The following is a 21,496-nucleotide window of genomic DNA, read 5'->3' on the forward strand; positions in this document are numbered from 1 at the left end:
CCCAACTAAACGGATCTGTCTTATGACTAAACCGAACAGTGCCAAACTTACCCATAACTATAACTGGGTCCGTTATGGTTTCTGCTCAGCTGCCTGTCGTTTTACTAGAAGAAAAAAGTCCTGCATGCAGCGCTATTTCTTCTGGTATTTTGTGCTGAACCAGCGACAGAACTTCCAGCGCAGATGTGAACACGAAGTAGAGTCAGCTGGACGGAGTTTTACCAGTTTATGACTGAACTTAGAAAGGCCACGGCACCTTTTTGAGTTGGGAAGCCAAGAAATTAAATTCTGACCTCCATTGAAATGTGATGCTGTGCACAAATATGGGGAGCAATGAAACTGGGCAAATCTTGTCCAATTTGGCCGTTTGTTTAGTCAAGTTATTGACCTTATTGTTTTAACAGCTACGATATAAAATATTGTGTGCTGTTTTAGCCACGAGTGCACAATAAATAGTAGAACTTGAGTTGATTAAAAGGCAGACCTAATGTAATAAATGGAATGGGTGGACTAAAGCAGAAAGAAAAGGTGCCAAAATTAGGGCTATTAGGTTTGAAAAAAATTATGGTTGTGGGGGAATTTAATGCACATGTGTAGATATATCAGGAGATAACATAGAGATCTCTCCTAAGATCTGTTTATACCCAGGATTGTGACAAGGGGGCGCCCTCTACGTTAAAGGAAAGCTTTCTACACCAACACAAAAGGGGGTTCTTTACTGTAAGAGCAGTGAGGCTTTGGAACAGGATGGATCTGAGTATTTTTCCAGCTTTATAAACTATTACTATGTATGTGGAGCCTTTTGGTTTGATGGAGTATGTAATAAACTGAGCATACAGCCTTCACTGTACGTTTTCCCAGATTACCATTTGGTAAGTGCTTCTACCTTATGTATATTGGTATGCATTATTGGAGAGGCTATACTGGTCAACTGCTGCTCTCTATCATTCTTTTTATGGTTCAGTCATCTTGAGGAGGATCTGATGCATAAAGTGGGAGAAATTGACCTTGAGAAAGCCTCAGAGGATGAACTTGAGTTCTATTACTTCACGTAAGTCTGGTCCAACACCTATAAGAAAATACCTTTTTTTTTTTTTTAGGTAATCATTTATTTGGTAAGCTGTCTGTTATTACACTGAGAAACACCGCAAGTGGTTTGATTTTCATTCTAGTAAAATGGTACGTAGAAAGTTGTATACTCCACCTTTTGGTTTCTGACTCACTTATCTATTCTGTCCAACTTTAAGGCTAACTTCATATGGGCGAATGAAATATTGGGCCATGAATATCGCCCTCATATGGCGCTCCCGACCTTATTGTGAAATACAAGGGATGCAAGGCGGTTTCATGTGAAACAGCTTTACATCATTTCGAGGATACAGAGATCCTCTGGCGCAGTTGTTTTTGCAACACAAACCTCACATGTTTTTCTCGGCGGTGTGAAGCCGGCCTAATGCCTCCCTCACACAGGCATTTTTGTACAGCATTTAGCGCTGCGCTAAACCCTGTACGACGCTCCCATTCATTTTAATGAGGCTGCTCGCACAAGGCTTTAAAATGCAATGTTTCCAGTGCTGTGTTTTAAAAGTGTTGCATGTTCCATTCTTGGCGGTTTTCAGCCATGTGTCTCCCATTGATATGAATGGGCTGCGTTTTAAGCACTGCTGAAAATGCGGCACAACTTTGTACTACGTTTTATAGCGTTAAACGCGGGTTGCTACGCCGGCAAGTCTGAAGAAAAGTTTACAGCTTTCTTGGCTAAGTTTTCAGCTCTGCTCAAAGCGCTGTCAAAACGAATGCCTATGCTGCTGAAAATGCAGTAAAGGCAGCGTTGAAGAAACGCCTGTGTGAAGGAGGTCTAAGGCCTCATGTCCACAGGGAAAATCGGGCCCGCTACGGATTCTCCATGGAGAATCCGTAGCAGGTCCCTCCTGCCCCGCGGACATGAGCGCTTAAAATAAGAATAAACTCACCTCTCGCATGCTCCGGATCTTCCATTTGCCGCGGCTTTATCTTCTCTCCGTTGCGCCTGGATCTTCTTTCTTCGGCCCGGCGGATGTGCATGGCACGTCAGTTGCGTGCCGCGCACATGTGCCGGCCCGAAGAAAAAAGATTCGGCCGCGACGGAGAGAAGATGAAGCCGCGGCGAAGGGAAGATCCAAAGCAGGTGAGTATATTCTTATTTTAGGTTCCCGCAGATCCGGACGGCTTCCATAGGCTTCAATAGAAGCCTGTGGGAGACCCGCACCTAAATGGAGCATGGTCCAGATTTTTTCATGCTCCATTTTTTAAAAATCACTTTTATTGACCATCCGTGGGTATTTATCTACCCGCGGGTGGTCAATGCATCCCTATGGGGTGCGGATCTGTGGGCGGGAGAAGAGTTAAAATCCGCTGCGGATTTTAATTCTTTTTCTGCCCGTGGACATGAGGCCTTAGTGTATGTTAACATGCAGTGGAAATGCAGCTGCCCTTTCGCTGCGGAAAAATCCGCTGTAAAATGTGTAACATTTCTGCATCAAAAACAAGAATCAAAATCTGTACCATGTGTGCAGATTTGGTGGAGTTACAGCTGCAGAGCCGCAGCTGGTCACAACCTTTAACACCACTCCTCTCACCGTACTGAGCCTTCTGCTGCTGGTCAAGTGATGTACCCACTTCCGCATTGCCTGACCGGCAGCGGTGGCGGCAAACGGCCCTTCATAATCTCATATTAATGACCTTTCCTAAGGACAGGCCACCAATATTTAAAAGGTTTGTACAAAGAAGATGAAATATCAGAGATAGAGGTAGCAACTCCTAGCCTCTGTGATGGATACACACTCTAGCCTACCACAGAGGCTTTGAGTTGCTACCTCTATCTCTGATATTTCATCTTCCTTTGGGGGGAAGTTTTGTTGGGAAAGGGAAATCTGCAATACCAGCTAGCAAATCCTAGTATCATCTAGTGAAGTGTGAACCATTCAGGCACTAAGACCTGTTACTATACCCTTCCCAAATGGGGGATTAGCATGAATAGTGTGCATGATATATGAGCATAAATGCACACAAACGACTATAGTATCCTCTCCTGGTCATTCTCCTAGTTGGCCTCATTTTCTAGCTGGATGAGTGTGAATTACTTTGCAATGAAGTCCTCTGTCTTAATATTCCAGATAAGAGATACCATCTACTCTGTGACCATTTCTGCAATAAGTCAGGCGGATTACCTATACAAAGAAAGGTGTATTACACCAATATAAGTGAAAAGTAAAATGCATACACTGATCTAAGAAAAGAAAATTCAGGAGTTAAGGATACTGGACATTGGTTTATATAATATAGAAAAACCATAGTATTTTTCTAGATAAACCAATTGGTGACTGAAAAGTCATATACAAAATCAGTTATCCACTGATCAAAAGTAATAACCCCAAAAGAATGATCTATATTGAATAACACAAGGGATTGCTCCCAACAACTCCTAAGTGATTATGTGAATTATTGGGCAGAATCCACAGCACGTTGTATTGATGAAATTGACCAAAACATGTTGACTACAAAGCGAAATTTGTTTGAAATATATTACTGATATCTTGCATCTACTCTCTATTTACTACAATAAGGGTGAAGAATTGATTGACTTCCTGATGAACCGCATTATTAGCGGGGAAACGCGTCAAAGCTGTAAAAAGAAAGACCAAGTACAGAGAAGTAGTGTGAAATGAGATCCGAAATACAGAAACTGCCCATCTTGTGAGCCATGAGCGGTATTGCTTATGGCCACATGACGACAGTGAAGTTATCTAATTTCCCAGTGAGATAAAAACCACATCTACCGGTTAATGAAGGATATAGATCACGTGTCAAACACAAGGCCCCCGGGCCAAATCCGGCCCACTGCCTCGTGTTATGTGGCCTGCGGCGTGCCGACGCCGCTCACCACTGAAGCGATTACCAGCTGGGGTGCCGCAGCTCCCCGCCGGTAATCGCGCTGTTGCCACTGATCCCGGCGCACACTGACGTCAGTGTGCAGCCAGGATCCTCCTCCCTGAGTCTCCTGCTCTTCAGTTCCGCAGGAGAGGACTCTGGGAGGAACCGTGCCGGGCTGCACACTGACGTCAGGGCAAGCAGAGAGAGCGCGACGCTGACAGCAACGAGGAGGTAAGTATATGGGTTGGGAGGTGCTGCTTATTACAGGGGGTGGGTGCTTATTACTGAGGGGGGCTGCTTATTACTTAGGGGTGGGTGCTTATTACTGGGGGGGCTGCTTATTATTACTGAGGTGGGGGCTTATAATTATAATGCTGCTATGGGGGTTAATATTACTAATTGGGCCACTGTGCGGGTCATTATTTTTACTGGGGCCACTATCAGTGTCACTATTAGGGCTCGTTTGCACGAGTGTAATTGTATTTCGATCGCACAAATACGCTGTGTATTTGCGCAATCGAAAATCGCTTATGCCTGTATATTTGCATACGTAAAAAGGAACGCAGATGGGCCCACTGAAATGGTGCGCAAATATGCGGTGAATACATAGGTTTCCTGCGCATTCACCATGTATTTGCGCAGCCCATTCACTTCAGTGGCCTATTGGGGTGCGTAGTATGTAACAAAATAGGTCATGCTGTGTGACAATATACATCATGTGAAGGAACTGATTGAAATCAATGGCTTCTATTCACTGCATATTATGTACGCAAATACGCTTGTATGAACGAGCCCTTACTGTACTGTCGTAGGCCCCCTGCACACGGGCGGAAATTCCGTGGCGGTATTTCCCGCAGAATTTCCGCCCATGGAAGCTGCCATAGGATTGCGTTAGAAAACGCAATCCTAAGCAGACGGCTGCGATTTGTCTGCGCGAAATCTCGCACGGAAAACAAATCGTGGCATGCTCTATTACTGTGCAGGGAAGCCGGCACATCACAGAGCTGGAGCCGCGGGAGCAGGTGAGTGCCGCGCTGGTTCCTGCAGGGGCTCGGGTCGGGTCCTGCTGCGAGAATTTTCGCAACGGGATCCGACCCGGCCGTCTGTAGGCGGCCTTACAATCGGCCCTTTGAAGGTCACCATAAGCCTGATGTGGCCCTCGGTGAAAATGAGTTTGACACCCCTGATATAGATGATGGGATGCATATCCAGTAACTCAGCAACCAGAAATTAGTACAATCTTACCTGAAGTGGAAAAGACCAGGAAGAATATAGGCTTTTCCAATACCAATAATCGGGGTGGCTTACTGTGCTCCGTTCCTTTCCTCTCCCATTAATAAATGGGGAGATAATGCCACCAAATAGTCCTTAAGTAGTCCTGTAATTGTTTGTCTTTATTTTTGTTTGGTGTGCCCCATGGGTTATATTTTAACGAATTATAATAAAATTGAGTTTTAATAATTAATCTATACTCTGAAGAGACAGCCTTCATAATGTACAGACCATGATTGTTTGCATGTTGCCTAGAATACCTAAGCAATATACAGCACAATGGAATACCATAGTATGGCATTATACCAGATGATCACAAGTTCAAATCTGTTATGGTGACTAAAATGAAAAAATAAAAGTAAAAAAAAGTAAAATGAAGACTTTTTAATTATTCCAAAAAATAAAAAGGTATTTAAAAGTTTTAAAATAACTGTTTTCCCAGTTATTACATATAAAAAATGGAAAAATTGGTATCCATGCATCTGTAAAGGTTCAATTTTTTAAAAATCTCACATTATTAATTCCACACACTGAACAGAGTAAGAAAATGCACAGTGCTAGAATTGTGCATCTTTGGTCACCACATCTCCAAGAAAAAGCTGAATAAACAGCGATTAAAACGTCATCTATAGAGATGAGCGAGCATTGCCTTTAGCGAGTACCTGCCCGCTCGAGCTGAAAGGTTCGGGTGCCGGCGGGGGAGAGCGGAGTGGAACGGAGGGGAGATCTTTCTCTCCCCCTGCTCCCTCCTGCGGACAGCCGCTACTCACCGCTCCCCCGCGCCGGCACCCGAACTTTTCATTTCGAGCGGGCAGGTACTCGATAAAGGCAATGCTTGCTCGAGCAATTGCCTTTACCGAGTATACTCGCTGATCTCTAGTCATGTACCCCAAAATGGAAGCCATTAAAATTACGGGTCACCCAATATAAAACTAGCCCTCACACCGTTTTATCAAGGAAAAAAATAGTTTTGGGGGTCAAAAGATAACAAAAAAATACCTTAAAAAAATTGGTCTCGAAGTAGTACTACATAGAAAATACATAAAACTTTGGTATCACTATAATCGTATTGACGATTTTTTTGAAAGTGAGATTACCATAACTGTAGAATGTGACCTGGACACAGGCGCATCAGTGACCCTTGGTCATTAAGAGGTTAAGTTTATGTGTAAGCAGAGACAGAGATGACACTTTAAAAACCCCTGATACTACTTAATCATCTGATTAGCCCTTTACTTGATCAGTATTCTACTCTGTGATCTTTCAGATCAATGGTGAAGGTCAGAGGTCGGTCTACTGTCTCCGGTTATGCCCTTTCCTAGGTATAGCGATGTAACTTACTAATGCTATATACTCACTTGTATATATTACAGAATACATGACTTTGATCACAATAAGCTATTAGATGGGCTGGAAATAATGGCGGCATTGCAGGAGTCTCTTGAAGATCATATAGGAGACATTTTCACTAGAGAGGAAAAGATGAAGCATTATACAGGTATATGGGGAGTTCAGAGAGATCATTTGTATTTGTGTAGTCAGTCTGTATGACCTGAACATGTCTAGTACATTTATGTTTGCTTTAAACTGTATGTATCTTTACAGAAAAATAATCCTTTGGCCGCTACTGTGAATTACATGTAGCGCAAATATTCTGATAAATTGAGGATTCTTCTAATACACTTTGTAAAAAAAAAAATTCAAGCCCCTAGAAGTTGTCATTTTGCTGCAAAACTGGGCATGCAGTTACATCTCAGGCAGATATAAACATGATTAGAGTTGTGGGGTGATTAGTAGAGATGAGCGAACGTACTCGGATAGGCACTACTCGTCCGAGTAATGTGCCTTATCCGAGTACCGCTGTGTTCGTGCTGAAAGATTCGGGGCGCTCCGCTGCTGACAGGTGAGTCGCAGCGGGGAGCGGGGCAGAGCGGGCGGGAGAGAAGGAGAGAAAGATCTCCCCTCCGTTCCTCCCCGCTCTCCCCTGCAGCTCCCCGCTCCGCAGCGCGTCCCGAATCTTTCAGCACGAGTACAGCGGTACTCGGATAAGGCACATTACTCGGACGAGTAGTGCCTATCCGAGTACGTTCGCTCATCTCTAGTGATTAGATGAACGGTCTTGTCACCCGAGGCCCTAAAAGTGGTTTCAAACTTCACTTATATAAAGGCTCTTAGAGGCTCCTTGTGTGTAGTGACCTCTTTTTCCCCTTGTGTAGAGCTTGATGACCACTAGACGCCTCTACGTCACAATCCATTCTGACCAAACTGTTAGGAGGTGTTGGGACCAGTGGATGCATGAGGGTACACACAAGTCAGTCAGGCTCAGGACGACCTTGACTGACCACCAGAAGAGAGGATTGTCTGATTGTCCAACAAGCCTGGGCAGCTCCAACTGTTTCATTGTCCGCCATCAGAGACAGGTGGCCACCATCGTTACGGGCCTCTGTTTCTGCTGGAACCATTTCCAGAGGCTTGACTGAAGGACATTTGGTTTCATGAGGCCAATTATGTGTACTGCCTTAGACATTCACTATTGCCTCCGTTTGCAGTGCAGTCGTGCACGACGATACTGGACTGCTACGGAGTGGAACCGTGTTCTCTTCAGCAATTAATCCAGGTTTAATTTTGGTACTGATGACGGCCGTGTTTGTCCTAGGGGTCAGCAACTCCAAACCTACCTTTGCTGTGGAGTGGCACACTGCCCCTTGCTGGTGTGATGTTCAGGGGAAAGGGCCATTGCATACGACAGTCAGTCACCCCTAGTAGTGGTACGAGGGACAATGACAGCTGAGCAATATGTTCGGGACCTGCAGCCACATGTGTTCCTCTCGTGGCGGCTTCCAAGAGGCACTTTCCACCAGGATAATGCTCAGCTGCACAAAGATGTCACAGTAATGTCTCCACAACATTGTCACACTTCCGTGGCTGCCCGGTCACCAGATTTATCACCAATAGAACATGTATGGGACCATCTGGGACGCCAACTTCAACAGCCTACAAGTTTGCATGAGGCTTAGTTACCGCAAATGTGGACTGATATACTGCATGATACCATATGAAACCTGTATGCCTCCATGCCTGTCGGTATCTCATCTTGTTTCCAAGCAGGGTACTAGAGCTTCAATGCCTACTAGTATCACATCTTGTATCCAAGCTGGAGGTGGTACAACAGGGGACTAGAGCCTCCCTTCAAGAGGTCAGCTTTTCTCAATAAATTATCTTTTTGCTCTAATATTGTAATCATTTAGGTCAGACTCACACGAATGGGTCGGATTCCGCATGCGCAGTGAAAGACCTGCAAACGATTGCAGAAGCAAATTGCATATGCGTCAAGTTAGGCCAGTCTGACATAAACTGATTTGAATTGCAGATTCTACGATCGCTGGCCATTCTACACGGGCATTGAAATGTATAGACTTTCTCCGGTTTGCTCACACTTGCGGGTAGGAATTGCGGATTCTGTGAGCGGAAGAAAAATCACAGTAAAATAGAACATGCAATGGATTCCAAGCGCATGAGCTCCACTGATCTCTACGGCTGCGTTCGTTCTGCACTGCAAATACAATTACATTGCTTATGGACGTGGATTTGTGTGCAAGTTGCTAGGAGACCAAATAACAAATGGAATAAAGAAAGCAGGAATTTGTGGGCAGGCAATGCAGGACGGAGTCTGGGGAGCAACACCCCCATCCAGCATGTCTGCAGCCTCCGCTTATTGTTCTAGGCTCTTCCTCCACAAGAAAAAGTGCTTTTTTTTTTTAAGTTGTGTACACTATTTTCAAAATAGATAGTATAAAGCTGCCTGTCCACAGGTGATGATCCACGGGTGATTTATCGCCCGCAGATCACGCTCTCTGAAGCTTTCCATAGCATTGCTACGGAAAGCGCAGCCAAAGCATCCATGAGCGGAGAATCATAGCAATTTTCTGCTTGCGGGATTTAAATCGCGGCATCCTGCGATTGCTGTGATTCTCCGTGGTGAGACCTGACAGCGCTCCCCCCTCCTCCCACGCGGCGGAATATCGTTAGCAATATTCCGCCTCGGCCGTGGACAGGGGGCCTAACCAGCCAAGTCAAGAAAGCAGTATGCCCTTCCAAAGGCTCTGAGAACATCCCTCACCACGACAGCACACGAGTGTCGTCTGAGTATTAGAAGGGTGTTCCAGGGGGTTGGCCTACTTTCTGATGTCATTACCTGCTTGCATGCGGTCTTCTGCATGGACAACACGCTGTCCTCAAGCGTACATCCGCATGGAAAACCACATGGATACGTAATTCGCTTTTGCAATCATTCGAAGGCCTTCTCTTGCCGATATCTGCATGCGGAACCCGGCCTTACTTACATCAACCTTACAATCACACACAAAGCTTCATTCCAGTCCGACAACTTCCAGAAGAGGGATTGGTTTTGACAATGAGTGTATACAGCTGTGTTCTGCAGGGAGCTGTGCAGGTTGGGATCCGCTTTGCTTCTTTCTGCACTGCTTGTCTTAATAGTTAAATTCTTCTTTTTAAAATGCAAAACAAAAAGTTGTGCGAGTTCAAAGTGATCGGAAAACTAGGTTGAAGCTCTGACAGAGGAGATCAAAGCAGAGTTGTCTGTTCTTACAGAGGCTCACATGTCACTGCACATCTTCCCAGATTACAAGTCTGGAGAAGAATGTCAGCTCTGGTGTTCATACTTCATGTCATTTTAGGTAACAAACATAAAATATTTTACCTGAAATTCATACCTCTCATTTACTTTGAGCAGCAAAAGGTATTTATCAAGCTTTCATAATTACAAGATTGCCCCATAGGGTTCTGTACGCCTCAATATGAGATATGTAATGAAGAATAGAAAATGTGCCTCCTGTTTCTGGCTTCCAGTGTGCAGCAGTCACAAACCCCATGTCATTACATTATATAGCAACAGCTTTCCTTTAGAATTCATGCCACCCATTCTTGCATATACCTCCTGGGCAGGAAAAAAATCTGGTTGGCATGATGACTAGAAGTCTCGTTCTGTGCCCTACATATATGTGGCAGATGCCATAGACCACAGCTGTAAGGGATGGAGAACACACACTGGTTGTCACATGATAATAGCTCCGTGTCCTCCTGCCAGAATCCTTTTTTTTTTTTAAGCAGTAAAATGGGAAATTGTGTGCAACGACATTCTCATATTTAGCTTTCTGCCAGCAAGAGGGCACATCAGGAGGTGGTTACAAAGGAAATTAGGCTCTGCCTGGACCCATGATGGGGAGGGCAAAAGAAGGCTGCTGTGTCTACTGGTTGAGAAGAGTGAGGTAGGAGCTGCTATAACCACAGGGGTAAAAGGGAGGATGTGTGAGAGCCCTGCTGTGATTACTGGTGGGAAGAGGGATAAATTGCTGTTATCACTAGATGGGGTGAGAAGTTTCCCTTCTGCAATAACTAAGGCCCAATGTACAAAGGCGTATTTGCACTGTGAGATCCAGAGCAGGCGTTCTGCTCTGGACCCCACAGCAAATACTGCTCATAGGACATGCTAAGCAAAACGTTTTTCCATGCCCAGGAGTGGAAATTAACGGTGATTTTTGGCTCGCACCTGGGGAAAATCTCAGCATGTCCTATTCTAGTGTGGGCTTTGCACAGACGGCTTCCATGGAAGCCGTCCATACCACGGCAAGTCACCGCGGATCTGCATCATCACTGGCGCAATGGCTCTGCACTTCGCATGTGCGGCAGCACACCAGCTGGCACATCCACAGCGCAGAGAGAAGACGCCAGACAGGTAAGCTGGGGGTCACAGGCTCTGATTCCGCTGCGAGATCTCGCAGTCGGAATCCGACCCGGCCATCTGCATTCGGCCTAAGGGAACACAGTGAAGAAAAACACTTTTGTTCACAAGGACTGTAGATGTGGAAATGTTCCATCTTGATTTGCAAATAAAAATTATGCAGTGTTTTACACTAGTGGCAAAGGGGTGAGCTTTTAAAAAAATCTCCCCACATGCTACAGAGAAAAATGTGGAAATTGACAAGCAGTGCAGATTTTGAAAACTGCAAATTGTTCAGGAAGGGTATTGTTTGACCTTAGGGAGAGCACCTAGAAGGTGTGAGGAGACTTATAAGGCCATCCATGCTCCTCTGGGAAGTATACAAATTGAACGATGGAACAATACCTCTACAGCACCACCTATGGGTGACAGCATTCCTTCAAGGCAATGTCAGACTTTTTAAAAAGCCTTGTAACATTCTTACAAATGTAATGCACAGAGGGAAATCCGTAACAAAATCAAATATGGAAATGTGGATTTTGCTGCAAATTCCACAGCAGAATTGATTTTTTTTTCACCCATTTTACCCGATGGAAAGCGTGAAAATATTTATGCAGATGGTGTAACATTTATGACTTCCAGCAAGATACTTATCTGCAAGGTTTTTAACCAAACTGTCAAAAATAGACTCCACGAGGACCCAACGCCCGGTAGTGGGATCTGTGCTTACAGCCCAGCACTCTGCAGCTTGATAGGCATTCCTGAAAGAACACCAGAATTGGCAGGTTCACCATTGGTGGCCCTGCTTCTTCAAATGAGAGTAGGATACACGTGATAGACATGCAAGAGGCTGGAGCCACCATGGCAAACATTGTTTCCTGCACCATCAGTGTTCCCTTAATATTTCTGAGCGATGTATATTAGAGATATGTAATATATATCTGTACATTATGTTGCACACAAGTATTCACTGAGAATAGAAGTTCAGTTGAGAATGTTCTTATCTGGGTTTGTAATGTTACTGCTTCCCCACTTTGACTCAATATCTCTATTTCTACACAGACATGACAGATGAGGTTCTTGAAGAAGACGATCTGGATAAGGATGGCTTTTTATCATTTGTTGAATACATGCACTCTCAGAAACGCATGGCAAGTCCAACCACAATTCTGGATAAAACGGCCAAGGACAAAACGGGATCTAAGAAAAGTTAAAGCTAGAATGAATAAAACAAATGAGGCAGTTTAAGGTGTCGTCATGATTACAGAATGAACTACTTTGAGTGGAGAACATGACAGAAGCAATGGGATAAAACTGAAAGGGAGGAGACACAAATTAGATATTAGAAAAAAATTTCTGACAGTGAGGGTGATCAATGAGTGGAACAGGTTACCATGGGAGGTGGTGAGTTCACCTTCAATGGAAGTGTTCAAACAAAGGCTGGGCGGACATCTGTCTGGGATCATTTAGTGAATCCTGCACTGAGCAGGGGGTTGGACCCGATGACGCTGGAGGTCCCTTCCAACTCTACCATTCTATATTTTCTTATAGTTCCAAAATATCATAATACAAGTTTTCTCAGGTTTTTTTTTAGATCTTATGATATACAACTTAATTTTAAAGCACAGCTGATACCCAATTGTATGCAATAACAGGCTGTAGCTCATTAAGGCCCTTGTAGAAGGAAAACTTTGGAGCTGACTTTCCTAAAGAAACCTGTCACCAAATGTACAATGCCATATGAAAACAGAACTTGTGCAAAATCCTAAATGGCATCCCGTATGCCAGACACCAGGCAGAGGACCTGAAGAAACGAGTCCTTCCCATAAACATACACATTGCAAACTGTACTGTGCAACGATAACAAACCAAAGTACTTTTTGTAAAGGTGGCCATGCACATTAGATGAATGTTGGTGCAACCTGCAGTTTCGGCATGTTAGATTCCACTATGCCCAATGCTTTTTTTTTTTTTAATTATTTCTTTAAGGGAGATAAGGTGGTGTGAGATGTGTCTGGCAGTGGCTTATTCCCTTTTCCCTACTAAGAACACATGTATACTCAGAGCGTAAATGGCGGGACTTGGAAGGATTAGCTGTTGGACAAATGCAGGTTTAACCGCCAGGTATACATAGTGTATGAACAACTTAAGGTGGGTCGAGACGTGGCGGATTTGCCATGGAATTTCCATGCAGACCCTCCACATGGAAATTCAGTGGCATTTACAGTAGCAGGAAAGTGGATGAGATATTGAATATCTCATCTACAAGCTGCAGAAATAATCCACATAAAACCCGTGCAGAAATTGACATGGAGTGTGGAATTCAATGCTGCAGTATGTCAATTTCTTTCGCTGTTTCCACTGCGGAATACACCTCTTCTTAATGAGGGGTTAAATTCCACACAGAAATACGTGATAAAACCTGCTTCCAATTTTGCACCAAATGGTGCAAGTTTGGAGTCAGGCTTTCCACTGAAGATCAGCAGCTGCGGACAATCTGCTTATTAATTTAGCGCCGGTATGGACCCAGGCTGAGGCAGTCATGCCTAACAGTTGGCCTATGTGTGATTTATGCAGCTGTTGGATAAGGGTAGAGGTAACAATCAAATAAAAGCAATCCTTAAAGAGCTTGTCCCTCAAAAATAAGTTATTCCCTATGCAGTGGGGGTCTGGGACCCTATCGGTTACAACAGTGGAAGTCCTAAATGTCTCTGAATTTATGAGGCAATGGTCATGGATTTACACTGCGACTCCATCCATGTCAGTGGGACTGCAGGGAATGTCTGAGCTCAAGCACTCAGCTATCTCCTGCAGTCCATTGGAATGAATTGAGCAGTGGGGCGTTCATTCGGGGACCTTCAGGACTCCATTCTCGTGATCGGTTGGGGGTCCCAGCAGATACAGGATCACTTTAATATTAAGCACTCTGTAAGCTCTTTTGTTCTATGAACAAGTGAATAACAGCCCCCCAGTTCTCTTCCTCCTTCACATGTCAGAAAGTAGCAGTGAGTGGTATCTCTCTAGGAAGTTACAGGAGTACTGAATTAGCTATTTATAGTAAGACTACTTTTATATGGGCTAACTATTAGCCCCAAAATTGCTCAAATGAGATTTTTTTTTTGACCAATAGTTGTCCTGTGTAAATGCTGGACCTGACAGTACTGAGTGAGAAATTGCTGCTTAGTCACTTTGTTTCAGCTCACTGAAATAAAGCAACTAGTGTGCGACTTCTCGCTCACTATAAACAAGCAGTCGTTCATCTTTGAATGACTGTCTGGTTGCAGTGAATGGAAACAGGTGGCCGTAAGGGATCTTCACCTCCATTCACTGAACAACTATCACTCCTGTGTAAAGGCTGTTGGACGCTTAAGTTTTTGACTGCCATCCTGTCTGAAAGTTTAAGAAATAGTGTGAGATTGTGTATGGTTAAAGAGGTTGAAACAAGATCAACATATATCACTTAGGGCGCATTTACACAAGATGACCTGTCAGGCAATAGATGTCCGACAGTCTGTTGCAGCAATTGCTGGCAGCATGGATGGTGACCACTTCGTTGTTTAGCCTGTGAAAGTGGTTTCCAGGAATTCAACAAATTAGCAGTAAGAGTTTATGGATAATGGTCAGATACACTGGTGAAGTAATTCATATAGGGCTCCTAACCATATGTATGGGACCATCTGGGATGGCAACTTCAACAGCCTACGGGTTTGCATGATCTAGAGCAGCAGTTCCCAAACTGGGCTCCACGAGCGGCAGTCAGGGGCTCCGACTGAGGGTCCGTGGTGGCGAACCTGTGGCATGCGTGCCGACGGCTGCTCACCACTATAGTGATTACCGACGGGGCTGCCACAGCTACCCGCTAGTAATCAAACTGTGCCACTGATCCCGCTGCACTCTGACGTTAGTGTGCAGTCAGGATCCTCCTCCCCTGGGTCCTCTCCTCCTTAGTTCTGCAGGAGAGGACAGGGGAAGAAACATTCCTGGCTCACACACTGACATCAGTTTGCACCCGGGCTCAACGCTGAGCAGAGGTGAAGGTAAGTATATGGCGGCTATAATTACTGGGTCTTCTGTGGGGTAAATATTACTGAGGGGGTTAAAAATACTGGGGCCAATATTGCTACTGAGGGGCTTAAAACTACCGGGGCCAACAGTGCTACCGAGGGGCTTAAAACTACCGGGGCCAACAGTGCTACCGAGGGGCTTAAAACTATCGGGGCCAACAGTGCTACCGAGGGGGTTCATACTACCGGGGCCAACAGTGCTACCGAGGGGGTTCATACTACCGGGGCCAACAGTGCTACCGAGGGGGTTCATACTACCGGGGCCAACAGTGCTACCGAGGGGGTTCAAACTACCGGGGCCAACAGTGCTACCGAGGGGGTTCAAACTACCGGGGCCAACAGTGCTACCGAGGGGGTTCAAACTACCGGGGCCAACAGTGCTACAGAGGGGGTTCAAACTACCGGGGCCAACAGTGCTACCGAGGGGGTTCAAACTACCGGGGCCAACAGTGCTACCGAGGGGGTTCAAACTACCGGGGCCAACAGTGCTACCGAGGGGGTTCAAACTACCGGGGCCAACAGTGCTACCGAGGGGGTTCAAACTACCGGGGCCAACAGTGCTACCGAGGGGGTTCAAACTACCGGGGCCAACAGTGCTACCGAGGGGGTTCAAACTACCGGGGCCAACAGTGCTACCGAGGGGGTTCAAACTACCGGGGCCAACAGTGCTACCGAGGGGGTTCAAACTACCGGGGCCAACAGTGCTACCGAGGGGGTTCAAACTACCGGGGCCAACAGTGCTACCGAGGGGGTTCAAACTACCGGGGCCAACAGTGCTACCGAGGGGGTTCAAACTACCGGGGCCAACAGTGCTACCGAGGGGGTTCAAACTACCGGGGCCAACAGTGCTACCGAGGGGGTTCAAACTACCGGGGCCAACAGTGCTACCGAGGGGGTTCAAACTACCGGGGCCAACAGTGCTACCGAGGGGGTTCAAACTACCGGGGCCAACAGTGCTACCGAGGGGGTTCAAACTACCGGGGCCAACAGTGCTACCGAGGGGGTTCAAACTACCGGGGCCAACAGTGCTACCGAGGGGGTTCAAACTACCGGGGCCAACAGTGCTACCGAGGGGGTTCAAACTACCGGGGCCAACAGTGCTACCGAGGGGGTTCAAACTACCGGGGCCAACAGTGCTACCGAGGGGGTTCAAACTACCGGGGCCAACAGTGCTACCGAGGGGGTTCAAACTACCGGGGCCAACAGTGCTACCGAGGGGGTTCAAACTACCGGGGCCAACAGTGCTACCGAGGGGGTTCAAACTACCGGGGCCAACAGTGCTACCGAGGGGGTTCAAACTACCGGGGCCAACAGTGCTACCGAGGGGGTTCAAACTACCGGGGCCAACAGTGCTACCGAGGGGGTTCAAACTACCGGGGCCAACAGTGCTACCGTGGGGGTTCAAACTACCGGGGCCAACAGTGCTACCGAGGGGGTTCAAACTACCGGGGCCAACAGTGCTACCGAGGGGGTCCAAACTACCGGGGCCAACAGTGCTACCGAGGGGGTCCAAACTACCGGGGCCAACAGTGCTACCGAGGGGGTCCAAACTACCGGGGCCAACAGTGCTACCGAGGGGGTCCAAACTACCGGGGCCAATAGTGCTACCGAGGGGGTTCAAACTACCGGGGACAATAGTGCTACCGAGGGGGTTTAAATATTGGGGCCAATATTGCTACTGAGGGGGTTAATACTACTGGGGCTAATATTGCTACTGAGGGTGTCACCTATTACTACTGGGGCCGCAATAGGGGGTCACCTAATAATACGGGGGCCTCTGTAGGGGTCACCTATTACAACTGGGGCCACTGTGGGGGTCACTATTACTACTGGGGCCATCAACATAGGGGGTCACCTATTACTACTGGGGCCACCAATATATGTTGTCACTTACTACACGGGGCCACCAATTTAGGAGGTCACTATTACTACACAGGGGCGATATAGGTTACTACTGGGGCGACCAATATCAGGGGTCACTATTACTAATGGGACCACCAATATAGGGGGTCACTATTACAACATGGGACGGATTTGCTGTGGAATTCATAGTAGCTATAGCAGCAAAGTGGATGAGATTTTGAAAATCATCCACATGGTGTGGAAACAATCTGCACAACACCCATGTGGATATGGACATGTGGTGCAGGATTTAATTCCGTAGGATGTTAATTTTAGATATAATGTATATCAATAGCCCCTCCAGTACTCCAGCATTCCTCCCTGTATTTTTTTAAGCGGCCCTGTGCTTTTTATAACAATGGAAGTAAAAATAATAAGTTGTGATAAGCCACGCCCCTAACTCCTCCCCTGACTACACCTTGGGCTCCATGAGAAACTTTTGCTTCAAAAAGGGCTCCATGGTTAAAAACATTTGGGAACCACTGTTCTAGAGGTTCATTTACAGTAAATGTGGACCAGTATGCCACAGGATACCATACAGAACCTGTATGCCTCCACGCCAGCCTGAATCACATCTTGTATCCAAGCTGGAGTTGTTACAACAGTGTACTAGAACCCCCATGCCCTCTGTATCAAATCTTGTATCCAAGCAAGAGGTGGCACAACAGGGTACTAGAACCTCCATGCCCCTCTGTATCGAATCTTAAATCCAAGCTAGAGGCAGTACAACAGGGTACTAGAGCCTCCATGCCCCCCGTATCACATATTGTATCCAAGCTAGAGGCAGTACAACAGGGTACTAGAACCTCCATGCCCACCCATATCACATTCTGTATTTAAGCTGGAGACGTTACAACAGGGTAGTAGACCCTCCATAGAGCCTACACATATTGCATCTAAGCTAGAGGCGGTACAACGGGGTACTAGAGCCTCCATGCCCACCCGTAACACATCTTGTATCCAAGCTAGAGGCGGTACAACAGGGTACAAGAGCCTCACTACAAGAGGTCAGTTTCCCGCAATAAATTGTCCTTTTGCTCTGATATTGTAATGACTTACTTATATCAACGTTACAATCACACAGAGAAAGGTTTAGATTCTGACAACTCCTTCTAGATGTTTTTTGACAATGAGTGTATTTAGACTAATTATTGCACTCCCTCTGCAGTCAGGTAAATAAGATCAAGCACACAGCCCTGCAATCTCCATAGACAAACATTGCTAGCAGAATGAGTCACTGTTTAGCTCAGTGAAGTCTCACCATCATAGGATGCCTAGTTTGCCATAAGTCAAATCTGTCTTTGCCAGTTTGGCTGGGTTCCCACGGGACGAAAATCCCGTAGCTTGGCCGCACTGAAAAAGCCACAAGATTTCTGCGGGATAGATGCAGCTTCAAAACCCATGGTATTGCGGCTTTTGGAGCTGTTCGGCTACCGGCATTCCGTTGCGGCTTTCTGTCCCCATAGAGAAATGTGAGGCCGCAACCGGAATAAAAAAAAAAAAAAAAGGAATTGACATATTGCGGGTGTCAATTCCGCGCTGCATCTCCGGTTTTGCCCGGCTTTGCCGTGACAGACTAGCCGCCCCGTATGGACGAGATTTTTGCTAAATTTCGTCCACATGGCAGGCTAATCCCAGGGCACCCTCTGCATCCAGAGGAAAGAAGGTTTCTACACCAACATCGAAGGAGGTTCTTTACTGTAAAAGCAGTGAGACTCTGGAACGCTCTGCCCGAGGATGTGGTGATGGTGAATTAGATAAGAGTTTTAAGAGGGACCTGGGTGCCTTACTTGAACGTTACAATATCACATGTTAAAGTCACCGATTACTTCAAAAGAGTCAGTGATCTGGGGATTATTTTGATTGCCAGATTAGAGCCAGGAAGGATTTTTTTTCCTTAAAAGGGGAAAAATTGGCTCCTACCTCATTGGGTTTTTTTTGCCTTGGACATGGATGGACAAGTGTCTTTTTTGAGTGTTACATACTATGTTGTGTTACTTTAGGGCCAGTAAGACACAAGCATTAAAAACAGCAAGCTCAGCAGGGTGGACATCTGCGAACTTTGTCTTCCTATCAAAGCAAGTTATTCCATATCATCAGGATAGGAGTTAACTTGCTAATCAGTAGACGTTCGACCAAATCTGAAGAATGCAGCCCCAGTGCGCCCCAAAGTGTAAGCAGCAGAGAATGCGCATGCGCACCAACACTTCGTCCACTTCAATGGGACCACTGGAGATAGCCAAGACTCTGAACTTAGATATTTACAGTAGACTAATTGACGGGAACTAAGCAGATGTGTGCATGTGAATCCTCTCCTGCCCAAACTTTAGAATTTGCCAGGTTCCTAAAAGTTGGCCCACCATTCAGCAGGACATTCCCTACCCTGTGGAAAGTGAACAACTTGCTTTGGTGAGACAACCATATAATATTTTTTTAATACTTGTTTTTTTATTTCAAGTTTTCAACTTTTACAATAAAGTGGTAGACATTTTATCAAAATGTAGTACTGTCATGTTGATGTACAATAAACATTGTCAACAAAGAGGAAGAATAGACTGAGGGGATACTTTCTTAGGAGCCTATTGTGCGGTTCTCTCTTGTATCCCAGTCTAGTCTTAACTTTAAACTGTTAAGTATAAGAAACAAAGTTCAATATAAATCGGGCTGGCCTGGGCCAAACCTGGTTTTATAGAGAAGATTGGAGGAGTAGAGGGGGTAGGTGAGGGGGTAGGTGAGGAGGGGTGTGTGTGCATCCACTGAATAAAATACATTAAATAGTAAAAGCATTTGCAGGATTTCTAAACCTTTTCTAAGCCAACATGAAATACCAGAATTACAGAGAACAGTTCATCAAATTTGCATTTCAAAAGAAACTTAAAATTTAATGTAGAAGTGGATATCATGAATCAAACTGAAATGTAAGAAACCGTTTATGATCGTTATTCCTTATGGCTGTAAGAACAACGTGGAAAACTAGGACATCAGGTAGTCCAAGAGGATTTACGAGTTCAAAAAGAAGTAAAGCTGTCTGGTGGGCGATCCTCCTCCCGACATGTTCCTGAGGTAATAAGTGTCCTGTGCACGAAGCCTCACAGAAGGCAGGACACATTCTCCTCACAGTCTTTCTTAAGAGACCTCTTAGCTCCAAAATACTAATAGTTTGCTCTGGAACCTGTTAATGGAGTCAGTCGCTCTTTGGTGGTCAACAGACCCTTCTCAAACAACATAGTGGCAACAGCAAGCTGAAAAAAAAAAGGGAAAATAATCAATAAAACTAATATTTTAAAATGTTCTCATGTCACTTTTGAACTGTGAAAACCTGCAACCTCAAAAAAAAAAAAAAAAAAAAAAGGTCGGCGCAGTCCAATTGCGACTACTACCTTTATAGTTATAGCACTGCCCAAGGTCATTTTAGGTCAGTTCCAGACAAGCGTACTGTGATACATCCATATTACATATCCATGATACATCCGTATGTCATCAGTATTTGATCTGAATTTACCTTTGTATATTTTACTTTCTCCTGGGCAAATACGGTTCTGTATTTGCCCAACAGAGAATATTAATAATACGGAGCCCCCCCCCCCAAAAAAAAGGGGCTGTGAAAAATATGGTCATGTGAGTAGATACATAGATTTACATTATGGTCAACGAAACTCAGACCAAATACGGAGGTAAAATACACTTTTCTGAAAGCGGCCTTCTAGTTGTGAACTCAGCAATGCTGGATTCAACCATCTAGGATATATGTCTCCACCAAAATAGAAGTCCGTCTGTTCTACACTGTGGAGATGGAAGACTCTTGGCTGCATCTATCAGGTTAACAAAGGGCGCTTTAGACAAAATGATTATTAAAAAAAATAGCTAAAACAAGCGACAGTGAACGATACTTATTCAGTCTAAATGCGAACCAATGACCGACCGACGAATGAGAATCGTTCGCCATCTGCTTGTCATTCATTTTCAGCAGGCATAGAGACCATTGTTGGCTCGTTCACGCATCGTATGGATTAAACAGCGCTCGTTCAGTGTCGCTCAGTGATTTATACAGAGAACGCCGAAGACTGAACGATTCTTGCTTGAACGAGTCAATGATGTATCTGCCCGTATAAACTGGCTGCACAAGTGCGAACGAGGCAGTGGTGAAGTTACTCGCACATTCAAATGACCAATCCGCTCGTCTGTGGTCAGTGCCCTCTGACACACGAAAAGGAACTTATCCCTGCAATGTAAGGAGCTGCAAGACCTGCTCACATATACTGACTGCAGACAGGATACAAATCCCCAACACACAGCAGGACTATAAGATCCCGGGGACATTCACATGTTCCACGTCTGATGTTGTGTACCTGATCCTGTGCAGTAAATGTCCTGTTGGGGGAGTTTATGTCGCAGAAACAAGACAAAACTGAAAGCGAGAATGGGGTCTCACTGCCACACAATTGAAGACGGCTGTCCACGGGCGGTGTAATATTCCGCTGCGGGAGCCACCGCAGGGGAGCATTATCTCACCGGGATTTTCAACTATGAACCTATGATTATGATAGGTTCATCATGGCAAATTGCAGCATGCCACGATTTTTAAATGGGAGCGGAAAATATCGCC

The 21,496-nt window shown here is 45.5% G+C and overlaps 2 protein-coding genes across 3 annotated transcripts in view; one reads left to right on the forward strand and one right to left on the reverse strand.

The window, feature by feature from the left end:
• Window positions 1-828: 828 nt before the first annotated feature.
• LOC136619784 (multiple coagulation factor deficiency protein 2 homolog) lies at window positions 829-12,159 on the forward strand. The gene is made up of 3 exons (XM_066594546.1): window positions 829-1,051; window positions 6,558-6,682; window positions 11,987-12,159. Exons 1-3 carry the CDS (start codon window positions 984-986, stop codon window positions 12,136-12,138), a joined length of 345 nt encoding a protein of 114 aa, XP_066450643.1. The 5' UTR covers window positions 829-983; the 3' UTR covers window positions 12,139-12,159.
• A 7,163-nt stretch (window positions 12,160-19,322) lies between these two features.
• The window catches only part of RIOX1 (ribosomal oxygenase 1), a 45,269-nt gene continuing 43,095 nt past the window's right edge, over window positions 19,323-21,496 (reverse strand). For both annotated transcript variants that reach the window (XM_066595843.1, XM_066595844.1), the window contains exon 15: window positions 19,323-20,132. In XM_066595843.1, the coding sequence (XP_066451940.1) occupies window positions 20,043-20,132 (90 nt within the window). In that variant the 3' untranslated portion in view covers window positions 19,323-20,042. The remainder of the gene's footprint in view (window positions 20,133-21,496) is intronic.

The sequence above is a fragment of the Eleutherodactylus coqui genome, chromosome 3 (genome assembly GCF_035609145.1).
Source record: "Eleutherodactylus coqui strain aEleCoq1 chromosome 3, aEleCoq1.hap1, whole genome shotgun sequence".
Lineage (NCBI taxonomy): Eukaryota > Metazoa > Chordata > Amphibia > Anura > Eleutherodactylidae > Eleutherodactylus > Eleutherodactylus coqui.

Excerpts from the sequence above, each read along its gene's own strand:
- LOC136619784 (XM_066594546.1), top strand. The coding sequence starts at position 984 with ATGCATAAAGTGGGAGAAATTGACCTTGAGAAAGCCTCAGAGGATGAA. Across the intron at positions 1,052-6,557 it reads CTTGAGTTCTATTACTTCAC|AATACATGACTTTGATCACA; the intron begins GTAAGTCTGGTC and ends TATATATTACAG. Across the intron at positions 6,683-11,986 it reads AAAGATGAAGCATTATACAG|ACATGACAGATGAGGTTCTT; the intron begins GTATATGGGGAG and ends ATTTCTACACAG.